A 13,206-nucleotide genomic window follows, 5' to 3' on the forward strand; every position below is an offset into this window, starting at 1 on the left:
GCATAACGCATAACGCATAACGCATAACGCATAACGCATAACGCATAACGCATAACGCATAACGCATAACGCATAACGCATAACGCATAACGCATAACGCATAACGCATAACGCATAACGCATAACGCATAACGCATAACGCATAACGCATAACCCATAACCCATAACGCATAACGCATAACGCATAACGCATAACGCATAACGCATAACGCATAACGCATAACGCATAACGCATAACGCATAACGCTTAACGCATAACGCATTACGCATAACGCATAACGCATAATGCATAACGCATAACGCTTAACGCATAGCTCATAACGCATAACGCATAACGCTTAACGCATAACGCATAACGGATAACGCATAACGGATAACGCATAACGCATAACACATAACGCATAACGCATAACGCATAACGCATAACGCATAACGCATAACGCATAACGCATAACGCATAACGCATAACGCATAACGCATAACGCATAACGCATAACGCATAACGCATTACGCATAACGCATAACGCATAATGCATAACGCATAACGCTTAACGCATAACGCATAACGCTTAACGCATAACGCATAACGGATAACGCATAACGGATAACGCATAACGCATAACACATAACGCATAACGCATAACGCATAACGCATAACGCATAACGCATAACGCATAACGCATAACGCATAACGCATAACGCATAACGCATAACGCTTAACGCATAACGCATAACGGATAACGCATAACGGATAACGCATAACGCATAACACATAACGCATAACGCATAACGCATAACGCATAACGCATAACGCATAACGCATAACGCATAACGCATAACGCATAACGCATAACGCATAACGCATAACGCATAACGCATAACGCATAACGCATAACGCATAACGCATAACGCATAACGCATAACGCATAACGCATAACGCATAACGCATAACGCATAACGCATAACCCATAACCCATAACGCATAACGCATAACGCATAACGCATAACGCATAACGCATAACGCATAACGCATAACGCATAACGCTTAACGCATAACGCATTACGCATAACGCATAACGCATAATGCATAACGCATAACGCTTAACGCATAGCTCATAACGCATAACGCATAACGCTTAACGCATAACGCATAACGCATAACGGATAACGCATAACGGATAACGCATAACGCATAACGCATAACGCATAACGCATAACGCATAACGCATAACGCATAACGCATAACGCATAACGCATAACGCATAACGCATAACGCATAACGCATAACGCATAACGGATAACGCATAACGCTTAACGCATAGCTCATAACGCATAACGCATAACACATAACGCATAACGCATAACGCATAACGCTTAACGCATAACGCCTAACGCGTAACGCGTAACGCATAACGCATAACGCATAACGCATAACGCACAACGCATAACGCATAACGCATAACGCATAACGCATAACGCATAACGCATAACGCATAACGCATAACGCATAACGCATAACGCATAACGCATAACGCATAACGCATAACGCATAACGCATAACGCATAACGGATAACGCATAACGCATAACGCATAACGGATAACGCATAACGCATAACGCATCACGCATAACGCATAACGTATAACGCGTAACGCATAACGCATAACGAATAACGCATAACGCTTAACGCATAACGCATAACGCATAACGGATAACGCATAACGCATAACGCATAACGCATAACGCATAACGCATAACGCATAACGCATAACGCATAACGCATAACGCATAACGCATAACGCATAACGCATAACACATAACGCTTAACGCATAACGCATAACGCATAACGCATAACGCATAACGCATAACGCATAACGCATAACGCATAACGCATAACGCATAACGCATAACGCATAACGCATAACGCATAACGCATAACGCATAACGCATAACGCATAACGCATAACGCATAACGCATAACGCATAACGCATAACGCATAACGCATAACGCATAACCCATAACCCATAACGCATAACGCATAACGCATAACGCATAACGCATAACGCATAACGCATAACGCATAACGCATAACGCATAACGCATAACGCATAACGCTTAACGCATAACGCATTACGCATAACGCATAACGCATAATGCATAACGCATAACGCTTAACGCATAGCTCATAACGCATAACGCATAACGCTTAACGCATAACGCATAACGGATAACGCATAACGGATAACGCATAACGCATAACACATAACGCATAACGCATAACGCATAACGCATAACGCATAACGCATAACGCATAACGCATAACGCATAACGCATAACGCATAACGCATAACGCATAACGCATAACGCATAACGCATAACGCATAACGCATAACGCATAACGCATAACGCATAACGCATAACGCATAACGCATAACGCATAACCCATAACCCATAACGCATAACGCATAACGCATAACGCATAACGCATAACGCATAACGCATAACGCATAACGCATAACGCTTAACGCATAACGCATTACGCATAACGCATAACGCATAATGCATAACGCATAACGCTTAACGCATAGCTCATAACGCATAACGCATAACGCTTAACGCATAACGCATAACGGATAACGCATAACGGATAACGCATAACGCATAACGCATAACGCATAACGCATAACGCATAACGCATAACGCATAACGCATAACGCATAACGCATAACGCATAACGCATAACGCATAACGCATAACGCATAACGCATAACGCATAACGCATAACGCATAACGCATAACGCATAACGCATAACGCATAACGCATAACGCATAACGCATAACGGATAACGCATAACGCTTAACGCATAGCTCATAACGCATAACGCATAACACATAACGCATAACGCATAACGCATAACGCTTAACGCATAACGCCTAACGCGTAACGCGTAACGCATAACGCATAACGCATAACGCATAACGCACAACGCATAACGCATAACGCATAACGCATAACGCATAACGCATAACGCATAACGCATAACGCATAACGCATAACGCATAACGCATAACGCATAACGCATAACGCATAACGCATAACGCATAACGCATAACGCATAACGCATAACGCATAACGCATAACGCATAACGCATAACGCATAACGCATAACGCATAACGCATAACGCATAACGCATAACGCATAACGCATAACGCATAACGCATAACGCATAACGCATAACGCATAACGCATAACGCATAACGTATAACGCGTAACGCATAACGCATAACGAATAACGCATAACGCTTAACGCATAACGCATAACGCATAACGGATAACGCATAACGCATAACGCATAACGCATAACGCATAACGCATAACGCATAACGCATAACGCATAACACATAACGCTTAACGCATAACGCATAACGCATAACGCATAACGCATAACGGATAACGCATAACGCATAACGCATAACGGATAACGGATAACGCATAACGCATAACGCATAACGCATAACGCATAACGCATAACGCATAACGCATAATGCATAACGCATAACGCATAACGCATAACGCATAACGCATAACGCATAACGCATAACGCATAACGCATAACGCATAACGCATAACGCATAACGCATAACGCATAACGCATAACGCATAACGCATAACGCATAACGCATAACGCATAACGCATAACGCATAACGCATAACGCATAACGCATAACGCATAACGCATAACGCATAACGCATAACGCATAACGCATAACGCATAACGCATAACGCATAACGCATAACGCATAACGCATAACGCATAACGCATAACGCATAACGCATAACGCATAACGCATAACGCATAACGCATAACCCATAACCCATAACGCATAACGCATAACGCATAACGCATAACGCATAACGCATAACGCATAACGCATAACGCATAACGCATAACGCATAACGCTTAACGCATAACGCATTACGCATAACGCATAACGCATAACGCATAACGCATAACGCTTAACGCATAGCTCATAACGCATAACGCATAACGCTTAACGCATAACGCATAACGGATAACGCATAACGGATAACGCATAACGCATAACACATAACGCATAACGCATAACGCATAACGCATAACGCATAACGCATAACGCATAACGCATAACGCATAACGCATAACGCATAACGCATAACGCATAACGCATAACGCATAACGCATAACGCATAACGCATAACGCATAACGCATAACGCATAACGCATAACGCATAACGCATAACGCATAACGCATAACGCATAACGCATAACGCATAACCCATAACCCATAACGCATAACGCATAACGCATAACGCATAACGCATAACGCATAACGCATAACGCATAACGCATAACGCATAACGCTTAACGCATAACGCATTACGCATAACGCATAACGCATAATGCATAACGCATAACGCTTAACGCATAGCTCATAACGCATAACGCATAACGCTTAACGCATAACGCATAACGGATAACGCATAACGGATAACGCATAACGCATAACGCATAACGCATAACGCATAACGCATAACGCATAACGCATAACGCATAACGATTAACGCATAACGCATAACGCATAACGCATAACGCATAACGCATAACGCATAACGCATAACGCATAACGCATAACGCATAACGCATAACGCATAACGCATAACGCATAACGGATAACGCATAACGCTTAACGCATAGCTCATAACGCATAACGCATAACGCATAACGCATAACGCATAACGCATAACGCTTAACGCATAACGCCTAACGCATAACGCATAACGCATAACGCATAACGCATAACGCATAACGCATAACGCATAACGCATAACGCATAACGCATAACGCATAACGCATAACGCATAACGCATAACGCATAACGCATAACGCATAACGCATAACGCATAACGCATAACGCATAACGCATAACGCATAACGCTTAACGCATAACGCCTAACGCGTAACGCGTAACGCATAACGCATAACGCATAATGCATAACGCACAACGCATAACGCATAACGCATAACGCATAACGCATAACGCATAACGCATAACGCATAACGCATAACGCATAACGCATAACGCATAACGCATAACGCATAACGCATAACGCATAACGCATAACGCATAACGCATAACGCATAACGCATAACGCATAACGCATAACGCATAACGCATAACGCATAACGCATAACGCATAACGCATAACGCATAACGCATAACGCATAACGCATAACGCATAACGCATAACGCATAACGCATAACGCATAACGCATAACGTATAACGCGTAACGCATAACGCATAACGAATAACGCATAACGCTTAACGCATAACGCATAACGCATAACGGATAACGCATAACGCATAACGCATAACGCATAACGCATAACGCATAACGCATAACGCATAACGCATAACACATAACGCATAACGCATAACGCATAACGCATAACGCATAACGCATTACGCATAACGCATAACGCATAACGCATAACGCATAACGCATAACGCATAACGCATAACGCATAACGCATAACGCATAACGCATAACGCATAACGCATAACGCATAACGCATAACGCATAACGCATAACGCATAACGCATAACGCATAACGCATAACGCATAACGCATAACGCATAACGCATAACGCATAACGCATAACGCATAACGCATAACGCATAACGCATAACGCATAACGCATAACGCATAACGCATAACCCATAACCCATAACGCATAACGCATAACGCATAACGCATAACGCATAACGCATAACGCATAACGCATAACGCATAACGCATAACGCTTAACGCATAACGCATTACGCATAACGCATAACGCATAATGCATAACGCATAACGCTTAACGCATAGCTCATAACGCATAACGCATAACGCTTAACGCATAACGCATAACGGATAACGCATAACGGATAACGCATAACGCATAACACATAACGCATAACGCATAACGCATAACGCATAACGCATAACGCATAACGCATAACGCATAACGCATAACGCATAACGCATAACGCATAACGCATAACGCATAACGCATAACGCATAACGCATAACGCATAACGCATAACGCATAACGCATAACGCATAACGCATAACGCATAACGCATAACGCATAACGCATAACGCATAACGCATAACGCATAACGCATAACGCATAACGCATAACGCATAACGCATAACGCATAACGCATAACGCATAACGCATAACGCATAACGCATAACGCATAACGCATAACGCATAACCCATAACCCATAACGCATAACGCATAACGCATAACGCATAACGCATAACGCATAACGCATAACGCATAACGCATAACGCATAACGCATAACGCTTAACGCATAACGCATTACGCATAACGCATAACGCATAATGCATAACGCATAACGCTTAACGCATAGCTCATAACGCATAACGCATAACGCTTAACGCATAACGCATAACGGATAACGCATAACGGATAACGCATAACGCATAACACATAACGCATAACGCATAACGCATAACGCATAACGCATAACGCATAACGCATAACGCATAACGCATAACGCATAACGCATAACGCATAACGCATAACGCATAACGCATAACGCATAACGCATAACGCATAACGCATAACGCATAACGCATAACGCATAACGCATAACGCATAACGCATAACGCATAACGCATAACGCATAACGCATAACGCATAACGCATAACGCATAACGCATAACGCATAACGCATAACGCATAACCCATAACCCATAACGCATAACGCATAACGCATAACGCATAACGCATAACGCATAACGCATAACGCATAACGCATAACGCATAACGCTTAACGCATAACGCATTACGCATAACGCATAACGCATAATGCATAACGCATAACGCTTAACGCATAGCTCATAACGCATAACGCATAACGCTTAACGCATAACGCATAACGGATAACGCATAACGGATAACGCATAACGCATAACGCATAACGCATAACGCATAACGCATAACGCATAACGCATAACGCATAACGCATAACGCATAACGCATAACGCATAACGCATAACGCATAACGCATAACGCATAACGCATAACGCATAACGCATAACGCATAACGCATAACGCATAACGCATAACGCATAACGCATAACGCATAACGCATAACGCATAACGCATAACGCATAACGCATAACGGATAACGCATAACGCTTAACGCATAGCTCATAACGCATAACGCATAACACATAACGCATAACGCATAACGCATAACGCTTAACGCATAACGCCTAACGCATAACGCATAACGCATAACGCATAACGCATAACGCATAACGCATAACGCATAACGCATAACGCATAACGCATAACGCATAACGCATAACGCATAACGCATAACGCATAACGCATAACGCATAACGCATAACGCATAACGCATAACGCATAACGCATAACGCATAACGCATAACGCATAACGCATAACGCATAACGCATAACGCATAACGCATAACGCATAACGCATAACGCATAACGCATAACGCATAACGCATAACGCATAACGCATAACGCATAACGCATAACGCATAACGCATAACGCATAACACATATCGCATAACGCTTAACGCATAACGCATAACGCATAACGCATAACGCATAACGCATGACGCATAACGCATAACGCATAACGCATAACGCATAACGCATAACGCATAACGCATAACCCATAACCCATAACGCATAACGCATAACGCATAACGCATAACGCATAACGCATAACGCATAACGCATAACGCATAACGCATAACGCATAACGCATAACGCATAACGCATAACGCATAACGCATAACACATATCGCATAACGCTTAACGCATAACGCATAACGCATAACGCATAACGCATAACGGATAACGCATAATGCATAACGCATAACGGATAACGCATAACGCATAACGCATCACGCATAACGCATAACGTATAACGCGTAACACATAACGCATAACGAATAACGCATAACGCTTAACGCATAACGCATAACGCATAACGGATAACGCATAACGCATAACGCATAACGCATAACGCATAACGCATAACGCATAACGCATAACGCATAACGCATAACGCATAACGCATAACACATAACGCATAACGCATAACGCATAACGCATAACGCATAACGCATAACGCATAACGCCTAACGCATAACGCGTAACGCATAACGCATAACGCATAACGCATAATGCATAACGCACAACGCATAACGCATAACGCATAACACATATCGCATAACGCATAACGCATAACGCTTAACGCATAACGCATAACGCATAACGCATAACGGATAACGCATAACCCATAACGCATAACGGATAACGGATAACGCATAACGCATAACGCATAACGCATAACGCATAACGCATAACGCATAACGCATAACGCATAACGCATAACGCATAACGCATAACGCATAACGCATAACGCATAACGCATAACGCATAACGCATAACGCATAACGCATAACGCATAACGCATAACGCATATCGCATAACGCATAACGCATAACGCATAACGCATAACGCATAACGCATAACGCATAACGCATAACGCATAACGCATAACGCATAACGCATAGCTCATAACGCATAACGCAGAACGCTTAACGCATAACGCATAACGGATAACGCATAACGCATAACGCATAACGCATAACGCATAACGCATAACGCATAACGCATAACGCATAACGCATAACGCATAACGCATAACGCATATCGCATAACGCATAACGCATAACGCATAACGCATAACGCATAACGCATGACGCATAACGCATAACGCATAACGCATAACGCATAACGCATAACGCATAACCCATAACCCATAACGCATAACGCATAACGCATAACGCATAACGCATAACGCATAACGCATAACGCATAACGCATAACGCATAACGCATAACGCATAACGCATAACGCATAACGCTTAACGCATAACGCATTACGCATAACGCATAACGCATAATGCATAACGCATAACGCTTAACGCATAGCTCATAACGCATAACGCATAACGCTTAACGCATAACGCATAACGGATAACGCATAACGGATAACGCATAACGCATAACACATAACGCATAACGCATAACGCATAACGCATAACGCATAACGCATAACGCATAACGCATAACGCATAACGCATAACGCATAACGCATAACGCATAACGCATAACGCATAACGCATAACGCATAACGCATAACGCATAACGCATAACGCATAACGCATAACGCATAACGCATAACGCATAACGCATAACGCATAACACATAACGCATAACGCATAACGCATAACGCTTAACGCATAACGCCTAACGCATAACGCGTAACGCATAACGCATAACGCATAATGCATAACGCACAACGCATAACGCATAACGCATAACACATATCGCATAACGCATAACGCATAACGCTTAACGCATAACGCATAACGCATAACGCATAACGCATAACGCATAACGCATAACGGATAACGCATAACGCTTAACGCATAACGCATAACGCATAACGCATAACGCATAACGGATAACGCATAACGCATAACGCATAACGGATAGCGCATAACGCATAACGCATAACGCATAACGCATAACGCATAACGCATAACGCATAACGCATAACGCATAACGCATAACGCATAACGCATAACGCATAACACATATCGCATAACGCATAACGCATAACGCTTAACGCATAACGCATAACGCATAACGCATAACGCATAACGCATAACGGATAACGCATAACGCATAACGCATAACGGATAACGCATAACGCATAACGCATCACGCATAACGCATAACGTATAACGCGTAACGCATAACGCATAACGAATAACGCATAACGCTTAACGCATAACGCATAACGCATAACGGATAACGCATAACGCATAACGCATAACGCATAACGCATAACGCATAACGCATAACGCATAACGCATAACGCATAACACATAACGCATAACGCATAACGCATAACGCATAACGCATAACGCTTAACGCATAACGCCTAACGCATAACGCGTAACGCATAACGCATAACGCATAACGCATAATGCATAACGCACAACGCATAACGCATAACGCATAACACATATCGCATAACGGAGAGGCTGGTGTTTACACCAGCTGGCCAAGGTGGAGGAGCAGCGGTATCCTCGTGGCTCTCGCATAGTACTACGAGACATCTATATGGACGATGTTCTTGCCGGAGCTGACTCACTTCCTGAGGCAAGGCGACAACAAACGGAACTTCGAGAGCTTCTCATGGCGGGCGGATTCCCACTTCGCAAGTGGGCCTCCAACTCAAGGGGTCTGTTAGACGGACTCTCCAGCGACGAGCGGAAGGGAATCGTTGAATGGGATTCTCTAACCCATCACAGCGTCCTCGGCATAAAATGGCTACCTTCCGCTGACTGTTTTCAGGTTACCGCTGTGACTTCTCTAAAAAACGCAGGGTTCACTAAACGCTCTGTGCTCAGCGGAACAGCCCAGCTGTTCGACCCTCTCGGATGGCTGGCTCCAGTCACCATCGTCGCCAAGGTCCTAATGCAGTCGTTGTGGCTCCTAAAGGTCGACTGGGATACACCGTTGCCAGAAAAGGAGGAGGTGATGTGGCAGCAGTTCCAGCATCAACTCCCTGCACTGCAGACTATTCGAGTCCCGCGATGGCTCGGAACCAATTCTGCCACGCAGCCTCTCGAAATCCATGGGTTCGCTGATGCATCCGAGCGAGCCTACGCAGCCGTGGTGTATTCCCGGACCATTAACGCTCAAGGAGTCGTGACAGTCTCCATGATTGTCGCCAAATCCAAGGTGGCTCCCTTGAAGCGGGTGTCTCTGCCCAGATTGGAGCTCTGCGCAGCTTTCCTGCTAGCCAGGCTCGTCGAGCACGTCACTAAGGCGCTCGATTGGCAAGAGGTCGATCTACACCTCTGGTCGGACTCATCCGTGGCACTCAGCTGGATCCGGGGGCATCCTTCTCGCTGGCCGACTTACGTGGCGAATAGGGTGGCTGAAATCCAGAGGATGCTGCCGCTAGCCCAGTGGCACCACGTGAGGAGCGCTGAAAATCCAGCTGATTGCGCTTCTCGAGGCCTGTCTCCCGCTGAGCTTCCCAGGTTCCAACTGTGGTGGCGAGGACCCGAGTGGCTCTCCTCACCAGATCCTCTCCCCGCTGTACCTGCCGAGGAGACAACCCACGAGGACGAGGAACTGAAGGCACATCACGTGACCACCCAGCGGGAGAAAACATCCGGCACGTTAATCGAGCGCTTCTCGAATCTAACGCGCCTGTTTCGAGTCCTGGCCTGGTGTCGTCGCTGGGCCCCTAGAAATCGAAAACCAGAATCAGTTATCACTGCTACCGAAATGCAGGAAGTCAAATTGATTCTCCTGCGCTTGGAGCAGTCCGCTTCATTCTCCGAAGACATCGCCACTCTCCGCAGGAATCAACCCGTGGCAGCTAAAAGCAGATTGGCCAAACTCTGCCCATTCCTGGATAAGGACGGAGTCTTAAGAGTCGGAGGCCGCCTACAAGCTGCCAACCTTGCGTACGACCTGACGCATCCAGCTATTCTCCCTGACGAATCCCCTCTGGCTAAGTTGTGGGTCGACGCTTCTCACAAACGATGCCTGCACGGGGGGACACAGCTTACCCTGGCGACGCTACGCCAGGAGTGCTGGATTCTCAGAGGTCGCCCAATGGTAAAACACTGTATCCACCAATGCACCGTTTGTATTCGCTGGAAAGGGCAAACTGCCCAGCCAAAAATGGGAAACCTCCCACCAGCAAGAATAACACCGTGTCGTCCCTTTTTCAGATCTGGTGTCGATTATGCAGGACCAATACACCTTCGGTCTGGTCGGGGTCGTGGTCAGCTCACAGTTAAAGGATACATCGCCGTGTTCATCTGCCTTGTCACCAAGGCCGTGCACCTGGAGGCTGTGTCGGATGGATCGACCGAAACCTTCCTCGCTGCACTACGACGCTTTATCTCACGGCGAGGTCGCTGCCTAGAGCTGTACAGCGACTGCGGACGCAATTTCGTCGGCGCCAATCACGAGCTGCGCTCACTACTCCGAGAATCGACACAACAGGGAGGAGGTCCCTTCGCCGCAGCCTCCAGGGAAGGCATTTCCTGGAAATTCAACCCACCGTCTGCTCCACGCTTTGGAGGAATCTGGGAAGCGGCGGTGAAATCCGTTAAGCATCACCTCCGTCGGATCATCGGCGAGCAGCGATTGACCTTTGAGGAGCTGACCACGCTCCTGACTGGCATCGAGGCTTGTTTAAACTCTAGACCTTTACAGCCGTTGTCCGACGACCCTGAGGATCCAGCAGCGCTGACTCCGGGACATTTCCTGATCGGGGAACCGCTCATCGCTCTTCCAGAGCCCAGCCTCGAGGAGCTTCCCGTCTCACGGTTATCTCGATGGCAGTTGATCCAGCAACTTCAGCAGCACTTCTGGAAACGCTGGTCTCGGGAGTATTTGAACACCTTGCAGACCAGAGGCAAGTGGCGTAAAACCAAAATTTCGATAAAGTCAGGATTTCTCTGCCTAGTTAAAAGTGAAATTCTACCTCCTACGCAATGGCCTCTCGCTCGGGTTGTTCACATACACCCTGGACCAGACGGCTCAGTTCGAGTTGCTACTGTCCGTACCGCAACTTCGCAATTTCTTCGTCCAGTACACAAGCTGATTCCTTTGTTAGCCCCTGACGACGAAGAGACGAGTACGGGGAGGGAACACGAGGCTGGACTCTCGAGCGACTCTCCCGATCAGTAGCTATTTTCACAAGCACAGAAAGCACGTGTTCGTCATACTTCACTTAATCCAGATTTCATTTTTGATTCACTTACCTCTGTACCACTTTCATCTTCACTGTAAATTCTCATTTCATCATCCATTAGTACACTTCACTTTTACTACGCTTCGTTTTTTTTTTGGGATACTACACTGGATGCCCTACGTTGCTGGCCCATTCAGCTCACCCAGCATCGCCTGACGTCATCGTCCTCCTGATTGGCCACAGTCTCTAGCCTCTCTAGTATTCAGTTTCGTCATTGGCGGACGAGGCGGGCGGAATGTTTGGGA

At 45.4% G+C, this 13,206-nt stretch overlaps 1 protein-coding gene across 1 annotated transcript; it reads left to right on the forward strand.

The window, feature by feature from the left end:
- The first annotated feature begins 10,299 nt into the window (after positions 1 to 10,299).
- LOC143220146 (uncharacterized) lies at positions 10,300 to 12,897 on the forward strand. Its single transcript, XM_076445876.1, has one exon. The coding sequence runs from the start codon at positions 10,300 to 10,302 to the stop codon at positions 12,895 to 12,897; it is 2,598 nt and encodes an 865-aa protein (XP_076301991.1).
- Positions 12,898 to 13,206: the final 309 nt, after the last annotated feature.

Source organism: Lasioglossum baleicum, unplaced genomic scaffold (assembly GCF_051020765.1).
Source record: "Lasioglossum baleicum unplaced genomic scaffold, iyLasBale1 scaffold0247, whole genome shotgun sequence".
NCBI lineage: Eukaryota > Metazoa > Arthropoda > Insecta > Hymenoptera > Halictidae > Lasioglossum > Lasioglossum baleicum.